Consider the following 20,000-nt stretch of genomic DNA (forward strand, 5'->3'; position numbering starts at 1 on the left):
TCTATCTGTAGTATATAAAGTGTAGTGTGGTGTCTATCTACAGTATGGGAAGTGTAGTGTAGTGACTGCATGGCAGGCTGGGTAGTGTAGTGTAGTGTCTATCTCCAGTATGGGAAGTGTAGTGTAGTGGCTGCATGGCAGGCTGGGTAGTGTAGTGTAGTGTATATCTCCAGTATGGGAAGTGTAGTGTAGTGGCTGCATGGCAGGCTGGGTAGTGTAGTGTAGTGTATATCTACAGTATGGGAAGTGTAGTGTAGTGGCTGCATGGCAGGCTGGGTATTCTAATACTATGTTGTAAAATTAAAGTAATGGAGAGACACCATAAGGTTATTCAGAAATGAGAGAGAGGGAAGGATGAAGAGAGAGAAGAGAGAGAGGGAGAGAGATAGATAGGGAGAGAGAGAGAGAGAGAGAGAGAGAGAGAGAGAGAGAGAGAGAGATGGAGAGAGAGATGGAGATTGAGAGAGAGAGAGAGAGAGAGATGGAGATCGAGAGAGAGAGAGAGAGATGGAGAACGAGAGAGAGAGAGAGCGAGAGAGAGAGAGAGAGATGGAGAGCGAGAGAGATGGAGAGCGAGAGAGAGAGAGAGATGGAGATGGAGAGAGAGAGAGCGAGAGAGAGAGAGAGATGGAGAGCGAGAGAGAGAGAGATGGAGAGCGAGAGAGAGAGAGAGATGGAGAGAGAGATATGGAGAGAGAGAGAGAGAGAGATGGCGAGAGAGAGAGATGGAGATTGAGAGAGAGAGATGGAGAGAGAGCGAGAGGGAGAGAGGTTGAGTCAGCAGAAAATGCAGCAGTTTGTGTGTGTCTGTGTGTTTGTGTGTGTAGATCATTATAGAGCCAACTACACCTCCATCTGATTACCATTATACTCAAGGACACTACGTGGTAATAACCTTCCATCGACTCACATACATAACGTATGTACACATGAACTCACACACAAACCTCTTCATCGTCCTCTACATCAATCAGCCATCAACATAACGTATGTACACATGAATACACACACAAACCTCTTCATCGTCCTCTACAACGATCAGCCATCACCTCTACCATTCTGACCAGCAACATTAGAGGCCAAGCCTAGGTAACCAGGTAGCCAGGTGACCAGGTAGCCAGGTAACCAGGTAGCCAGGTGACCAGGTGACCAAGTAGTCAGGTAACCAGGTGACCAGGTAGCCAGGTGACCAGGTAGCCAGGTAGCCAGGTGACCAGGTAGCCAGGTAATCAAGTAATCAGGTAGCCAGGTAGCCAAGTAACTAGGTATCCAGGTAGCCAGGTAATCAGGTAGCCAGGTAACTAGGTAGCCAGGTAACTAGGCAGCCAGGTGACCAGCTGACCAGGTAACTAGGTTATCACCACAGTCCATGTCACACTATCTGAGGTGGCATCATCACAGTGCCATGTCACACTATCTGAGGTGGCATCACACTATCTGAGGTGGCATCATCACAGAGCCATGTCACACTATCTGAGGTGGCATCACACTATCTGAGGTGGCATCATCACAGAGCCATGTCACACTGAGGTGGCATCATCACAGTGCCATGTCACACTATCTGAGGTGGCATCATCACAGTGCCATGTCACACTATCTGAGGTGGCATCACCACAGTGCCATGTCACACTATCTGAGGTGGCATCACACTATCTGAGGTGGCATCATCACTGAGGTGGCATCACATATCATTGGTATAACTCAACTGACTGGCTGAATGCTGGCTGGCTGGTATAACTCAACTGACTGGCTGAATGATGGCTGGCTGGCTGGTATAACTCAACTGACTGGCTGAATGATGGCTGGTATAACAACTGACTGGCTGGCTGGCTGGTATAACTCAACAGACTGGCTGAATGCTGGCTGGTATAACAACTGACTGGCTGGCTGGCTGGTATAACTCAACAGACTGGCTGAATGCTGGCTGGTATAACTCAACTGACTGGCTGAATGCTGGCTGTTATAACTCAACTGACTGGCTGAATGGTGGCTGTTATAACTCAACCGACTGGTTGGATGCTGGCTGGTATAACTCACCTGACTGGCTGAATGCCGGCTGGTATAAATCAACTGACACTCTGAATGCTGGCTGGCTGGTATAACTCAACTGACTGGCTGAATGCTGGCTGGCTGGTTTAACTCAACTGACTGGCTGAATGATGGCTGGCTGGCTGGTATAACTCAACTGACTGGCTGAATGCTGGCTGGCTAGCTGGTATAACTCAACTGACTGGCTGAATGCTGGCTGGCTAGCTGGTATAACTCAACTGACTGGCTGAATGCTGGCTGTTATAACATAACCGACTGGTTTGATGCTGGCTGGTATAACTCAATTGACTGGCTGAATGCTGGCTGGTATAACTCAACTGACTGGCTGAATGCTGGCTGGCTGGTATCACTCAACTGACTGGCTGAATGATGGCTGGCTGGCTGGTATAACTCAACTGACTGGCTGAATGATGGCTGGCTGGTATAACTCAACTGACTGGCTGAATGCTGGCTGGCTAGCTGGTATAACTCAACTGACTGGCTGAATGCTGGCTGGCTGGTATAACTCAACTGACTGGCTGAATGCTGGCTGGTATAACTCAACTGACTGGCTGAATGCTGGCTGTTATAACTCAACTGACTGGCTGAATGCTGGCTGGTATAACAACTGACTGGCTGGCTGGCTGGTATAACTCAACTGACTGGCTGAATGCTGGCTGTTATAACTCAACTGACTGGCTGAATGATGGCTGGTATAACTCAACTGACTGGCTGCATGCTGGCTGGTATAACAACTGACTGGCTGGCTGGCTGGTATAACTCAACAGACTTGCTGAATGCTGGCTGATATAACTCAACTGACTGGCTGAATGCTGGCTGGTATAACTCAACTGACTGGCTGGTGGGCTGGTATAACTCAACTGACTGGCTGAATGCTGGCTGTTATAACTCAACTGACTGTCTGAATGCTGGCTGGTATAACAACTGACTGGCTGGCGGGCTGGTATAACTCAACTGACTGGCTGGCTCGCTGGTATAACTCAACCGACTGGCTGAATGCTGACTGGCTGAATGCTGGCTGGCTGGTGTAACAACTGACTGGCTGAATGCTGGCTGGTGTAACAACTGACTGGCTGAATGCTGACTGGTTTGTTTCTGATCTTGGGGAAAAGGAGTTTCATATTTCATATTATATTACATTAAAGTTGATTTAAGACGTTCTTCATAATGTTAATGCCTTTTTCTCCTTTTTTTGCTGATCTCTTTGTACTCTAGTCAAACTGGGTTTGGCTTGGTGTACTGTGTTGAATTTTGGAAGGATGGCTTCAGGGCATGTCTTTAATTGAGAAGTTAGGGGAGAAGAGGGGAGGACAGGAGATGAGGAGAGGAGAGGAGAGGAGAGGAGAGGAGAGGAGAGGAGAGGAGAGGAGAGGAGAGGAGAGGAGAGGAGAGGAGAGGAGAAGAGGGAATAGGAGAGGAGAGGCGAAGGGATAGAAGAGGAGAGAAGAGGAGATAGAAGAGGAGAGAAGAAGAGGAGATAAGTGAGGAGAGGAGAAGAGGGGATAGGAGAGAAAAGTATAAGAGGGGAGAGGAGAGGCGGGAAGAAGGGATAGGTGAGGAGATGAGAAGAGAAGAGGGGATAGGAGAGGAGAGGAGAAGGCGGGATAGGAGAGGGGAGGAGAAGAGGGGATAGGAGAGGAGAAGAGGGGATAGGAGAGGAGGGAAGAAGGGTTTGGCGAGGAGATGAGAAGAGAAGAGGGGATAGGAGAGGAGAGGAGAAGAGTGGATAGGAGAGGAGACGAGAGGAGAGGATTAACCTCCACATCTCTCTGTGCTGATTGAGAACTGCTCTTTGGAACGAATCGATGCTTCTCCCTACAAGTTGGTCTCAGCCTATTGTTCATGTGTGCTGGGAGAATGGAAGCTCTCTTTTCATTGTTACGTGCATCACATCCTGTTTAACAGCAGCATAACTACATGTGAACAAGCCCCTATTCACACACTTTAATAGGCATTTTCTTCCATGCCCTCATCTAAGTGCACACACAGTGGGGCAAAAAAAAGTATTTAGTCAGCCACCAATTGTGCAAGTTCTCCCACTTAACAAGATGAGAGAGGCCTGTAATTTTCATCATAGGTACACTTCAACTATGACGGACAAAATGAGAAAAGAAAATCCAGAAAATCACATTGTAGGATTTTTAATGAATTTATTTGCAAATTATGGTGGAAAATAAGTATTTGGTCAATAACAAAAGTTTATCTCAATACTTTGTTATATAACCTTTGTTGGCAATGACAGAGGTCAAACGTTTTCTGTAAGTCTTCACAAGGTTTCCACACACTGTTGCTGGTATTTTGGCCCATTCCTCCATGCAGATCTCCTCTAGAGCAGTGATGTTTTGGGGCTGTTGCTGGGCAACACGGACTTTCAACTCCCTCCAAAGATTTTCTATGGGGTTGAGATCTGGAGACTGGCTATGCCACTCCAGGACCTTGAAATACTTATTTGTCTTTCATAGTTGAATGGTACCTATGATGAAAACTACAGGCCTCTCTCATCTTTTTAAGTGGGAAAACTTGCACAATTGGTGGCTGACTAAATACTTTTTTTTGCCCCACTGTACGGTAGAAAATTACAAGATTATGTTTTAATACTGTTTATGCATCGAATAGCTTTGATTAGTACTCTCTCATCTGTGTCTGTGTGACTGAGTTGGGCCTCTGGGGCTTAACGCGGGCAATTGATTTAAGATGGCCTGGTGATAAAACCCTACAGCCTGCATTCCATTGAATGATTCGTGTCTGAGAAATGCTGGCATGTCTACCAGGGCCAGGTGAACCACCCCTCCCAGTTTCTCTCCCACACGCAGCAGATTAACACTGGACTTGTGAGGAGGACCCAGAGTCCCATGTTGCATTAGTATCTGTGTGTTATGGAGTGGCAAACTGAGAAGATGACCTTGTAAAATGATGACCCTGGGTTCTCAGCGATCACTTCCGGGTGATTGTGGGTTCTCAGTGATCACTTCCGGGTGATTGTGGGTTCTCAGTGATCACTTCCGGGTGATTCTGGGTTCTCAGCGATCACTTCCGGGTGATTGTGGGTTCTCAGCGATCACTTCCGGGTGATTGTGGGTTCTCAGCGATCACTTCCGGGTGATTCTGGGTTCTCAGCGATCACTTCTGGGTGATTGTGGGTTCTCAGCGATCACTTCTGAGTGATTGTGGGTTCTCAGCGATCCCTTCCGAGTGATTGTGGGTTCTCAGCGATCACTTCTGAGTGATTGTGGGTTCTCAGCGATCACTTCCGGGTGATTGTGGGCTCTCAGCGATCACTTCCGGGTGATTGTGGGTTCTCAGCGATCACTTCCGGGTGATTGTGGGCTCTCAGCGATCACTTCCGGGTGATTGTGGGTTCTCAGCGATCACTTCCGGGTGATTGTGGGTTCTCAGCGATCACTTCCAGGTGATTGAAGGTTCTCAGCGATCACTTCCGGGTGATTGTGGGTTCTCAGCGATGACTTCCGGGTGATTGTTGACCAGCTCCATGGTCTTGAAGTCATCTAAAAGTCTCTCTCCTTTTGGTTATTAATATCCCGCGACAGGCAAAGACCTTTTTGTTGTCTTAAAGGGGCAGTGTTGTATTTTGAGACAGGCTTGAATAAGATACGTAGTCAACAGGCAGAGGGGAGCATATATGTCTGATTCTCTTGTAATAATGGTATTGAATAATAATAAGGCATTTTATTTTAGTGAAGTGGTTTCTGGCATCAAACAACTCAACAACATGTCCAGTCACCGTCTAGTCTGAAGGACAAGTGGATTAACAGGTTACGGTCAAAGATCGGCGTGTTTTTGTTCTTTCAAAAGTCTCATGGAATGTAAAACTACCATTGAACACCACACGTTGGCTCCTACTGTAGGCTGAATGACAGAACAGCTATTTACATGTTAAAATATTATGGGATGCATTGGCTCCTACTGTAGGCTGAATGACAGAACAGCTATTTACATGTTAAAATATTATGGGATGCATTGGCTCCTACTGTAGGCTGAATGATAGAACAGCTATTTACATGTTAAAATATTATGGGATGTATTGGCTCCTACTGTAGGCCGAATGACAGAACAGCTATTTACATGTTAAAATATTATGGGATGCATTGGCTCCTACTGTAGGCTGAGTGATAGAACAGCTATTTACATGTTAAAATATTATGGGATGCATTGGCTCCTACTGTAGGCCGAATGATAGAACAGCTATTTACATGTTAAAATATTATGGGATGCATTGGCTCCTACTGTAGGCTGAATGATAGAACAGCTATTTACATGTTAAAATATTATGGGATGCATTGGCTCCTACTGTAGGCTGAATGATAGAACAGCTATTTACATGTTAAAATATTATGGGATGCATTGGCTCCTACTGTAGGCTGAATGATAGAACAGCTATTTACATGTTAAAATATTATGGGATGCATTGGCTCCTACTGTAGGCTGAATGATAGAACAGCTATTTACATGTTAAAATATTATGGGATGCATTGGCTCCTACTGTAGGCTGAATGACAGAACAGCTATTTACATGTTAAAATATTATGGGATGCATTGGCTCCTACTGTAGGCTGAATGATAGAACAGCTATTTACATGTTAAAATATTATGGGATGCATTGGCTCCTACTGTAGGCTGAATGACAGAACAGCTATTTACATGTTAAAATATTATGGGATGCATTGGCTCCTACTGTAGGCTGAATGATAGAACAGCTATTTACATGTTAAAATATTATGGGATGCATTGGTTCCTACTGTAGGCTGAATGATAGAACAGCTATTTACATGTTAAAATATTATGGGATGCATTGGCTCCTACTGTAGGCTGAATGATAGAACAGCTATTTACATGTTAAAATATTATGGGATGCATTGGCTCCTACTGTAGGCTGAATGATAGAACAGCTATTTACATGTTAAAATATTATGGGATGCATTGGCTCCTACTGTAGGCTGAATGATAGAACAGCTATTTACATGTTAAAATATTATGGGATGCATTGGTTCCTACTGTAGGCTGAATGATAGAACAGCTATTTACATGTTAAAATATTATGGGATGCATTGGCTCCTACTGTAGCCTGAATGATAGAACAGCTATTTACATGTTCAAATATTATGGGATGCATTGGCTCCTACTGTAGGCTGAATGATAGAACAGCTATTTACATGTTGAAATATTATGGGATGCATTGGCTCTTACTGTAGGCTGAATGACAGAACAGCTATTTACATGTTAAAATATTATGGGATGCATTGGCTCTTACTGTAGGCTGAATGACAGAACAGCTATTTACATGTTCAAATATTATGGGATGCATTTTCTGCAATGTTTTTCTCCACTCTGATAGGTCACTCTGATAGGTCACTCTGATAGGCCACTCTGATAGGCCACTCTGATAGGTCACTCTGATAGGCCACTCTGATAGGCCACTCTGATAGGTCACTGGCGTTCTAATGGATAGTTATTTGTGTCCTGATGTTGTCTGGTAGTTACTGGTGTCCTGATGGATAGTTACTGGTGTCCTGATGGATAGTTACTGGTGTCCTGATGTTGTCTGGTGTTTACTGGTGTCCTGATGTTGTCTGGTAGTTACTGGTGTCCTGATGTTGTCTGGTGGTTACTGGTGTCCTGATGGATAGTTACTGGTGTCCTGATGGATAGTTACTGGTGTCCTGATGGATAGTTACTGGTGTCCTGATGGATAGTTACTGGTGTCCTGATGGATAGTTACTGGTGTCCTGATGGATAGTTACTGGTGTCCTGATGTTGTCTGGTGTTTACTGGTGTCCTGATGTTGTCTGGTGTTTACTGGTGTCCTGATGTTGTCTGGTGGTTACTGGTGTCCTGATGTTGTCTGGTGGTTACTGGTGTCCTGATGTTGTCTGGTGGTTACTGGTGTCCTGATGGATAGTTACTGGTGTCCTGATGTTGTCTGGTGTTTACTGGTGTCCTGATGTTGTCTGGTGGTTACTGGTGTCCTGATGGATAGTTACTGGTGTCCTGATGTTGTCTGGTGTTTACTGGTATCCTGATGTTGTCTGGTGTTTACTGGTGTCCTGATGTTGTCTGGTAGTTACTGGTGTCCTGATGTTGTCTGGTGTTTACTGGTGTCCTGATGTTGTCTGGTGTTTACTGGTGTCCTGATGGATAGTTACTGGTGTCCTGATGTTGTTTGGTGGGTACTGGTGTCCTGATGTTGTATGGTAGTTACTGGTGTCCTGATGGATAGTTACTGGTGTCCTGATGTTGTCTGGTGTTTACTGGTGTCCTGATGTTGTCTGGTAGTTACTGGTGTCCTGATGGATAGTTACTGGTGTCCTGATGTTGTCTGGTGTTTACTGGTGTCCTGATGGATAGTTACTAGTGTCCTGATGTTGTCTGGTGGTTACTGGTGTCCTGATGTTGTCTGGTGGTTACTGGTGTCCTGATGTTGTCTGGTAGTTACTGGTGTCCTGATGTTGTTTGGTGGTTACTGGTGTCCTGATGTTGTTTGGTGGTTACTGGTGTCCTGATGTTGTTTGGTGTTTACTGGTGTCCTGATGTTGTCTGGTAGTTACTGGTGTCCTGATGTTGTCTGGTGTTTACTGGTGTCCTGATGTTGTCTGGTGTCCTGATGGATAGTTACTGGTGTCCTGATGTTGTTTGGTGGTTACTGGTGTCCTGATGTTGTCTGGTGGTTACTGGTGTCCTGATGGATAGTTACTGGTGTCCTGATGGATAGTTACTGGTGTCCTGATGGATAGTTACTGGTGTCCTGATGGATAGTTACTGGTGTCCTGATGGATAGTTACTGGTGTCCTGATGGATAGTTACTGGTGTCCTGATGTTGTCTGGTGTTTACTGGTGTCCTGATGTTGTCTGGTGTTTACTGGTGTCCTGATGTTGTCTGGTGGTTACTGGTGTCCTGATGTTGTCTGGTGGTTACTGGTGTCCTGATGTTGTCTGGTGGTTACTGGTGTCCTGATGGATAGTTACTGGTGTCCTGATGTTGTTTGGTGTTTACTGGTGTCCTGATGTTGTCTGGTAGTTACTGGTGTCCTGATGTTGTTTGGTGGTTACTGGTGTCCTGATGTTGTTTGGTGTTTACTGGTGTCCTGATGTTGTCTGTTAGTTACTGGTGTCCTGATGTTGTTTGGTGGTTACTGGTGTCCTGATGTTGTTTGGTGTTTACTGGTGTCCTGATGTTGTCTGGTAGTTACTGGTGTCCTGATGTTGTCTGGTGTTTACTGGTGTCCTGATGTTGTCTGGTGTCCTGATGGATAGTTACTGGTGTCCTGATGTTGTTTGGTGGTTACTGGTGTCCTGATGTTGTTTGGTGGGTACTGGTGTCCTGATGTTGTCTGGTGTTTACTGTTGTCCTGATGGATAGTTACTGGTGTCCTGATGTTGTTTGGTGGGTACTGGTGTCCTGATGGATAGTTACTGGTGTCCTGATGTTGTCTGGTGTTTACTGGTGTCCTGATGTTGTCTGGTGTTTACTGGTGCTCTAATGGATAGTTACTGTTGTCCTGACAGTGAGTTGTTGGGTTGAAACCACAGGTCCTGATCCAGGATCAGCTAGAGGAAGTTAGGGTGAACCACAACCCCCGGACTGGCTGTGAGACAGGCTGGAGTGTATCCCAAACCTCCCTTCCTTCCATCCTTCCCTTTCATGTTCCTGCCTAGAACACTCTGTTCCCTTAAACAGCAGCAGCAGCTGTTACTACACTACTGACTTTGTCCCTTGTTGCTGTTGTGAGCGTGACCTTGTAGAGACATGACACTGTCTGTCTGTCTGTGTCTGTCTGTGTCTGTCTCTGTCTCTGTCTGTGACTCTGTCTGTCTGTCTGTCTGTCTGTCTGTCTGTCTGTCTGTCTCTCCCCCAGGCAACCCCTACTCAGCCCCCCTGGGAGTCCTTTGTTGTCTGAGGCTGTCCTTGGTGGATGAGTATCTGGTACTCAGGCTGTTTTCTGAGGGCTCTTAGTCCTCTCTCTGTCTGCTCTTCTCCAGGCCCAGTCCATCCCAACCCATTCACAGGTCCCTGAGTTCCCTCACTGGGATGATTGAGTGAGGCTGGTTTGACAGGCTGTGTCTGAGTGGTCCCCACTAAAAGCCCTCTCCTCTCCCACGCAGCTGCTAATGCAGGCCCACTGAGATCTGGAGGCTTGGAGTTACTCTCATTCAGACTACTTTACCCATAATTCCATTGGGGACTGTCCTCGCCTCTGAAGCACACAAACCCCATCTTCTCCCATTATCTAAATTTCACCTGTCCATTTACCTCTGGCCATCAGACATGAAGATAGAACACATGTCCTGGACGGGGCCAGCTACAGTGGAGAGTTAAGGGTTAAACTGGTACAACTATACATGTAAACGACCAGCTACGGGTTAAACTGGTACAACTCCACATGTAAACGACCAGCTACAGTGGAGAGATAAGGGTTAAACTGGTACAACTACACATGTAAACAACCAGCTATAGTGTAGAGTTAAGGGTTAAACTGGTACAACTATACATGTAAACGGCCAGCTACAATGGAGAGTTAAGGGTTAAACTGGTACACTACACTTGTAAACAACCAGCTATAGTGGAGAGTTAAGGGTTAAACTGGTACAACTACACTTGTAAACAACCAGCTATAGTGGAGAGTTAAGGGTTAAACTGGTACAACTACACATGTAAACGTCCAGAAAGGAAAGACATCTGTGGGCTGTATTCCCTGATGTTGGGTTGTGAACAGATAAAGTACAGGGGATTGTTGAACAATACAACAGGAGAACAGGGGATTGTTGAACAATACAACAGGAGAACAGGGGATTGTTGTACAATACAACAGGAGAACAGGGGATTGTTGAACAATACAACAGGAGAACAGGGGATTGTTGTACAATACAACAGGAGAACAGGGGATTGTTGAACAATACAACAGGAGAACAGGGGATTGTTGAACAATACAACAGGAGAACAGGGGATTGTTGTACAATACAACGGGAGAACAGGGGATTGTTGAACAATACAACAGGAGAACAGGGGATTGTTGAACAATACAACAGGAGAACAGGGGATTGTTGTACAATACAACAGGAGAACAGGGGATTGTTGAACAATACAACAGGAGAACAGGGGATTGTTGAACAATACAACAGGAGAACAGGGGATTGTTGAACAATACAACAGGAGAACAGGGGATTGTTGAACAATGGGAGAACAGGGGATTGTTGAACAATACAACAGGAGAACAGGGGATTGTTGTACAATACAACAGGAGAACAGGGGATTGTTGAACAATACAACAGGAGAACAGGGGATTGTTGAACAATACAACAGGAGAACAGGGGATTGTTGAACAATACAACGGGAGAACAGGGGATTGTTGAACAATACAACAGGAGAACAGGGGATTGTTGAACAATACAACAGGAGAACAGGGGATTGTTGAACAATACAACAGGAGAACAGGGGATTGTTGTACAATACAACAGGAGAACAGGGGATTGTTGAACAATACAACAGGAGAACAGGGGATTGTTGAACAATACAACAGGAGAACAGGGGATTGTTGTACAATACAACAGGAGAACAGGGGATTGTTGAACAATACAACAGGAGAACAGGGGATTGTTGTACAATACAACAGGAGAACAGGGGACTGTTGAACAATACAACGGGAGAACAGGGGATTGTTGAACAATACAACAGGAGAAGAAGTGATTATGTTTTCCAAAGCTGGGGACATTTCATGTTTGAAATAAGAGTGAGAGACAGAGACAGAGAGAGAGAGAGACAGAGAGAGAGACAGAGAGAGAGAGACAGAGAGAGAGAGAGACAGAGAGAGAGACAGAGAGAGAGAGACAGAGAGAGACAGAGAGAGAGAGACAGAGAGAGAGAGAGACAGAGAGAGAGAGAGACAGAGAGAGAGAGACAGAGAGAGAGAGAGAGAGAGAGAGAGAGAGAGAGACAGAGAGAGAGAGACAGAGAGAGAGAGAGAGAGAGAGAGAGAGAGAGAGTCCTGTACTCTTTTTTTCCCCCATAACATGACAGCCATCTCTAACTCCAGCCATTACTAAGTCCAGCCATCACTAACTCCAGTCATCACTAACTCCAGCCATCACTAACTCCAGCCATCACTAACTCCAGCCATCACTAACTCCTGCCATCACTAACTCCAGCCATCACTAACTTCAGCCATCACTAACTTCAGCCAACACTAACTCCAGCCATCACTAACTCCAGCCATCACTAACTCCAGCCATCACTAAACAGCCATCACTAAACAGCCATCACCAACTTCAGCCATCACTAACTTCAGCCATCACTAAACTGCCATCACTAAACAGCCATCACCAACTTCAGCCATCACTAACTCCAACCATCCATTTCAGCCATAACTAACTTCAGCCATCACTAACTCCAGCCATCACTAAACAGCCATCACTAAACAGTCATCCCTAAACAGCCATAACTAAACAGCCATCACTAAACAGCCATCACTAAACAGCCATCACTAAACAGTCATCACTAAACAGCCATCACTAAACAGTCATCACTAAACAGTCATCACTAAACAGTCATCACCCAGTCAGTCCACCACACTATAAAAGACGAGGCATCTGTTTTCAATCAATCAGCCAGAGACCACACCACACTGAAAGCTGGCAACACAACACAGAGCAGTCCCGGTGGAATGTCGTTCATGATGTTGTCAACAGCAATAGAAGGAAAGAGACAAAGACTGAAGGATGTGAGGGAGAGATAATGCTGATAATATCCCCACGGGGAGGTACTACTGATGGAAACCTAGAGAGAAACAGGTACAAGGGGTCACATGCAGACAGTGACAGGAGACCCTGGTCAAGGTCAGGTCAGTAATTAGTGTGCTGGAGCCTGTACCCCCACCTCCTCTCCTCCTCTCGCTCCCCTCTCCTCCTCTCCATTCTCTCCCCTCTCCTCCCCTCTCTCTCTCTCCTCCTCCCCTCCTCTCCCCTCTCTCCCCCCAACTCCACCTCTCTCACTCCCCTCTCCTCCTCTCCCCCCCTCTACTCTCTCCCCCCAACTCCACCTCTCTCACTCCCCTCTCCTCCTCTCCCCCCCCCCTCCTCCTCTCCCCCCTCACCTGCTCCTCTCTCTCTCCCCTCTCCTCGTCCACTTCCCCTCTCTCCCCTCTCCTCTCCTTTCTCCTCTCCTGTCTCTCCTCTCCCCTCTCTCTGTCCTCAGCAGTGTTGCTAATAACTCTGTGGGAGCAACACATGCTGTGGAGACTGTCATAGTGGCTGACACAGAGGTCACAGACACTAATAACCATCCACTCCATCCCTTAAAATCAACATAAGATATAGTCGGCCTAGTTGAATCACTGTGCACACTGATAGCAAAGAGATAAGGGTGGATGAGAGAGAGAGAGAGAGAGAGAGAGAGAGAGAGAGAGAGAGAGAATGCAGGACATGTTTAATGAGTAACACTAGTGTATAGGGATCTAATCTAAGAGGAGCCTTCCAGCTGCACCCCTAATCACCATTACAGTCTATAGTCTCATCAACTGGGAGGAAGAGAGAGGAGAGGAGTGGGGAGGGGAGGAGAGGAGAGGAGAGGGGAGGGCATTAGGGGAGAGGAGATGAGAGGAGATGAGATGAGAGGAGATGAGAGGAGATGAGAGGAGATGAGAGGAGATGAGAGGAGAGGAGAGGAGAGGAGAGGAGAGGAGAGGCATCACCACTACAGTATAATAACCTGAGCCAGCACATGGCAGGACAGAGGAGAAGGTTTACACAGACACATTATACCACTGAACTAACAGAGTGGCTGAATAGTTTCTCTTCAATTCAACTATTTATGGCATAAATATAATACAAGTGAGAGGATCATTAAAATGATTACTCTAGTCAAAGTGTTTGTTTTTCCAACGAGCTAATCTTTTCAACAAACAGCTTTTCAGTAACACTCTAACCAAGACATTGACAATCACCTCCAAAGCGCAAACCAACACGTCCAACCATCTTACCAAGGTTCTGTGAGAAAGGAAAGGATTGAGACGTCTGAGATAATAGATAACATTCAAGATGTAACAGGAAGTCACCTTTCACTGAAAGCTGGAGAGAGAGGAGGAGAGAGAGAGGAGTGAGGAGAAGAGAGTGAGAGAGGAGAGAGGAGGAGACATGAGGAGAGATGAGAGGAGGAGAGAGAGAGGAGGAGAGAGGAGAGGAGGAAAGAGGAGAGAGGAGAGAGGAGGAGAGAGGAGAAGAGGAGGAAAGAGGAGGAGAGAGGGAGAAGAGAGGAGAGAGGAGGAGAGAGGAGGAGAGATGAGGAGAGAGGAGAAGAGATGAGGAGAGAGGAGGAGAGATGAGGAGAGAGGAGGAGAAGCTGTTTACCTTGTTGCTGTTGTGAGCGTGAAATTGTAGAGACATGACACTGTCTGCCTGTCTGCCTGTCTGCCTGTCTGCCTGTCTGCCTGCCTGCCTGCCTACCTGCCTGCCTGCCTGCCTGCCTGCCTGCCTGCCTGCCTGCCTGCCTGCCTGCCTGCCTGCCTGCCTGCCTGCCTGCCTGCCTGCCTGCCTGCCTGCCTGCCTGTATATATATACAAAGCTATTGGTTTTGTAAGGAAACCAGGCTATTCAGTCTCTCTCTCTCTCTCTCTCTCTAATACAAAGCTATTTGTTTTGTAAGGAAACCAGGCTATTCAGTCTCTCTCTCTCTCTCTCTCTCTCTCTCTCTCTCTAATACAAAGCTATTGGTTCTGTAAGGAAACCAGGCTATTCAGTCTCTCTCTCTCTAATACAAAGCTATTGGTTCTGTAAGGAAACCAGGCTATTCAGTCTCTCTCTCTCTCTAATACAAAGCTATTGGTTCTGTAAGGAAACCAGGCTATTCAGTCTCTCTCTCTCTCTAATACAAAGCTATTGGTTCTGTAAGGAAACCAGGCCATTTAGTCTCTCTCTCTCTCTCTCTCTCTCTCTCTCTCTCTCTCTCTCTCTAATACAAAGCTATTGGTTCTGTAAGGAAACCAGGCTATTCAGTCTCTCTCTCTCTCTAATACAAAGCTATTGGTTGTGTAAGGAACCCAGGCTATTCAGTCTCTCTCCACCAATCCAGAGCTGACTGTATCCTACAGTGTACTGGTCAATAGGTTCTACTGAATATGAAGATACAGTGCATTCCGTAAGTATTCAGACCCCTTGACTTTTTCCACATTTTGTTACATTACAGCCTTATTCTAAAATGGATTGAATTAATGTTTGTCCTCGTCAATATACACACAATACAATACCCCATAATGACAAAGCGAATTTTAGCATATGTAAAAAAAACTAAAAAAATGAAATACCTTCTTTGAAACCTGATCTAACATCTCTGGAGAGACCTGAAAATAGCTGTGCAGCGACGCTGCCCATCCAACCTGACAGAGCTTGAGAGGATCTGCAGAGAAGAATGGGAGAAACTCCCCAAATACAGGTGTGCCAAGCTTGTAGCATCATACCCAAGAAGACTTGAGGCTGTAATCGCTGCCAAAGGTGCTTCAACAAAGTACTGAGTAAAGGGTCTGAATACTTATGGAAAGGTGATATTAACTTTTGCATTTTTTTTACACATTTGCAAACATTTCTAAAAACCTGTTTGCTTTGTCATTATGGGGTATTGTGATGTCATTATGGGGTATTGTGATGTCATTATGGGGTGTTGTGATGTCATTAGGGGGGGTATTGTGTGTAGATTGATGAGGGGGGGATGATTTAATACATGTTAGAATAAGGATGTAACGTAACAAAATGTGGAAAAAGAGGCCTGAATCTCTCACTATCACCATCACCCTCATCCTAGCGAGTACCTATACTTCATCCTCATCACAGTGAGTACCTGTACCTCATCCTCATCACAGTGAGTACCTGTACCCCATCATCACCCTCATCACAGTGAGTACCTGTACCTCACCCTCATCCTCATCACAGTGAGTACCTGTACCTCATCCTCATCACAGTGAGTACCTGTACCTCATCCTCATCACAGTGAGTACCTGTACCTCATCCTCATCAAAGTGAGTACCTGTACCTCACCATCACCCTCATCACAGTGAGTACCTGTACCTCATCCTCATCACAGTGAGTACCTGTACCTCACCCTCATCCTCATCACAGTGAGTACCTGTACCTCATCACAGTGAGTACCTGTACCTCACCCTCATCACAGTGAGTACCTGTACCTCATCCTCATCCTCATCACAGTGAGTACCTGTACCTCATCACAGTGAGTACCTGTACCTCACCCTCATCCTCATCACAGTGAGTACCTGTACCTCATCACAGTGAGTACCTGTACCTCATCACAGTGAGTACCTGTACCTCATCACAGTGAGTACCTGTACCCCATCACAGTGAGTACCTGTACCTCATCACAGTGAGTACCTGTACCTCATCACAGTGAGTACCTGTACCTCATCACAGTGAGTACCTGTACCTCATCACAGTGAGTACCTGTACCTCATCACAGTGAGTACCTGTACCTCATCACAGTGAGTACCTGTACCTCATCACAGTAAGTACCTGTAACTCATCACAGTGAGTACCTGTACCTCATCACAGTGAGTACCTGTACCTCATCACAGTGAGTACCTGTACCTCATCACAGTGAGTACCTGTACCTCATCACAGTGAGTACCTGTACCTCATCACAGTAAGTACCTGTACCTCATCACAGTGAGTACCTGTACCTCATCACAGTGAGTACCTGTACCTCATCACAGTGAGTACCTGTACCTCATCACAGTGAGTACCTGTACCTCATCACAGTGAGTACCTGTACCTCATCACAGTGAGTACCTGTACCTCATCACAGTGAGTACCTGTACCTCATCACAGTGAGTACCTGTACCTCATCACAGTGAGTACCTGTACCTCATCACAGTGAGTACCTGTACCTCATCACAGTGAGTACCTGTACCTCATCACAGTGAGTACCTGTACCTCATCACAGTGAGTACCTGTACCTCATCACAGTGAGTACCTGTACCTTGGCCATCTGTGCCTGGACTCCGCTGGCCTTTAGAGAGGCTACAGCTTTCTGGGCTGCTGTCTGGGTGTCGAAGTCCACAAAGCCATATCCTGCAGAGGGAGAGACACAGAGGTTCACATGAACAAGCCATATCCTGCAGAGGGAGAGACACAGAGGTTCACATGAACAAGCCATATCCTGCAGAGGGAGAGACACAGAGGTTCACATGAACAAGCCATATCCTGCAGAGAGAGAGAGACACAGAGGTTCACATGAACAAGCCATATCCTGCAGAGGGAGAGACACAGAGGTTCACATGAACAAGCCATATCCTGCAGAGGGAGAGACACAGAGGTTCACATGAACAAGCCATATCCTGCAGAGAGAGAGAGACACAGAGGTTCACATGAACAAAGCCATATCCTGCAGAGGGAGAGACACAGAGGTTCACATGAACAAGCCATATCCTGCAGAGGGAGAGACACAGAGGTTCACATGAACAAGCCATATCCTGCAGAGGGAGAGACACAGAGGTTCACATGAACAAGCCATATCCTGCAGAGGGAGAGACACAGAGGTTCACATGAACAAGCCATATCCTGCAGAGGGAGAGACACAGAGGTTCACATGAACAAGCCATATCCTGCAGAGGGAGAGACACAGAGGTTCACATGAACAAGCCATATCCTGCAGAGGGAGAGACACAGAGGTTCACATGAACAAGCCATATCCTGCAGAGGGAGAGACACAGAGGTTCACATGAACAAGCCATATCCTGCAGAGGGAGAGACACAGAGGTTCACATGAACAAGCCATATCCTGCAGAGGGAGAGACACAGAGGTTCACATGAACAAAGCCATATCCTGCAGAGGGAGAGACACAGAGGTTCACATGAACAAGCCATATCCTGCAGAGGGAGAGACACAGAGGTTCACATGAACAAGCCATATCCTGCAGAGGGAGAGACACAGAGGTTCACATGAACAAGCCATATCCTGCAGAGGGAGAGACACAGAGGTTCACATGAACAAGCCATATCCTGCAGAGGGAGAGACACAGAGGTTCACATGAACAAGCCATATCCTGCAGAGGGAGAGACACAGAGGTTCACATGAACAAGCCATATCCTGCAGAGGGAGAGACACAGAGGTTCACATGAACAAGCCATATCCTGCAGAGGGAGAGACACAGAGGTTCACATGAACAAGCCATATCCTGCAGAGGGAGAGACACAGAGGTTCACATGAACAAGCCATATCCTGCAGAGGGAGAGACACAGAGGTTCACATGAACAAGCCATATCCTGCAGAGGGAGAGACACAGAGGTTCACATGAACAAGCCATATCCTGCAGAGGGAGAGACACAGAGGTTCACATGAACAAGCCATATCCTGCAGAGGGAGAGACACAGAGGTTCACATGAACAAGCCATATCCTGCAGAGGGAGAGACACAGAGGTTCACATGAACAAGCCATATCCTGCAGAGGGAGAGACACAGAGGTTCACATGAACAAGTCATATCCTGCAGAGGGAGAGACACAGGGGTTCACATGAACAAGTCATATCCTGCGGAGGGAGAGACACAGAGGTTCACATGAACAAGCCATATCCTGCAGAGGGAGAGACACAGAGGTTCACATGAACAAGCCATATCCTGCAGAGGGAGAGACACAGAGGTTCACATGAACAAGCCATATCCTGCAGAGGGAGAGACACAGAGGTTCACATGAACAAGCCATATCCTGCAGAGGGAGAGACACAGAGGTGCACATGAACAAGCCATATCCTGCAGAGGGAGAGACACAGAGGTTCACATGAACAAGCCATATCCTGCAGAGGGAGAGACACAGAGGTTCACTAGACTCAAAACGCCCAGTAATGTCGCCTTTCTCCCAAGAGTCTGTCCAGCTGAATCCTGTTAAATCCAGGGAAGGAACAGAAAACGACTATTTTGTGTGTTGTTTATGGCTGTCAACGATTTCCTCTGGAACAGGGTGATTGATTCCTGCTCTGTGGTTTTCCTCTTGATCCGTCTAGGAGTTGAAATGTTCAACAGTACTGGGTACATACTAGACTATATGTGTTCTAGATTATACTGGGTACGTACTAGACTATATGTGTACATACTAGACTATATGTGTACATACTAGACTATATGTGTTCTAGATTATACTGGGTACATACTAGACTATATGTGTACATACTAGACTATATGTGTTCTAGATTATACTGGGTGCATACTAGACTATATGTGTACATACTAGACTATATGTGTTCTAGATTATACTGGGTACATACTAGACTATATGTGTACATACTAGACTATATGTGTTCTAGATTATACTGGGTACATACTAGACTATATGTGTACATACTAGACTATATGTGTTCTAGATTATACTGGGTACATACTAGACTGTATGTGTTCTAGATTATACTGGGTACATACTAGACTATATGTGTACATACTAGACTATATGTGTACATACTAGACTATATGTGTTCTAGAAGGTACTGGGTACATACTAGACTATATGTGTACATACTAGACTATATGTGTACATACTAGACTATATGTGTTCTAGAAGGTACTGGGTACATACTAGACTATATGTGTTCTAGAACATACTGGGTACATACTAGACTTGTGTTCTAGAACATACTGGGTACATACTAGACTATATGTGTTCTAGAACATACTGGGTACATACTAGACGGTATGTGTTCTAGAACGTACTGGGTACATACTAGACTATATGTGTTCTAGAACGAACTGGGTACATACTAGATGGTATGTGTTCTAGAACATACTGGGTACATACTAGACTATATGTGTTCTAGAACGAACTGGGTACATACTAGACTATATGTGTTCTAGAACGTACTGGGTACATACTAGACTATATGCGTTCTAGAACGTACTGGGTACATACTAGACTATATGTGTTCTAGAACATACTGGGTACATACTAGACTGTATG

The 20,000-nt window shown here is 45.9% G+C and overlaps 1 protein-coding gene across 3 annotated transcripts in view; it reads right to left on the reverse strand.

The window, feature by feature from the left end:
- Positions 1-20,000, reverse strand: part of LOC139394127 (RNA-binding motif, single-stranded-interacting protein 3-like) — a 143,883-nt gene that overhangs the window by 33,764 nt on the left and 90,119 nt on the right. For 2 of the 3 annotated variants that reach the window (XM_071142161.1, XM_071142160.1), the window contains exon 4: positions 17,036-17,127. In XM_071142161.1, the coding sequence (XP_070998262.1) occupies positions 17,036-17,127 (92 nt within the window). Of the gene's footprint in view, positions 1-17,029; positions 17,128-20,000 lie in introns of all 3 variants that reach the window. The other variant, XM_071142159.1, reaches the window with a different exon arrangement.

The sequence above is a fragment of the Oncorhynchus clarkii genome, unplaced genomic scaffold (assembly GCF_045791955.1).
Source record: "Oncorhynchus clarkii lewisi isolate Uvic-CL-2024 unplaced genomic scaffold, UVic_Ocla_1.0 unplaced_contig_6317_pilon_pilon, whole genome shotgun sequence".
NCBI classification, from domain to species: Eukaryota; Metazoa; Chordata; class Actinopteri; order Salmoniformes; family Salmonidae; genus Oncorhynchus; species Oncorhynchus clarkii.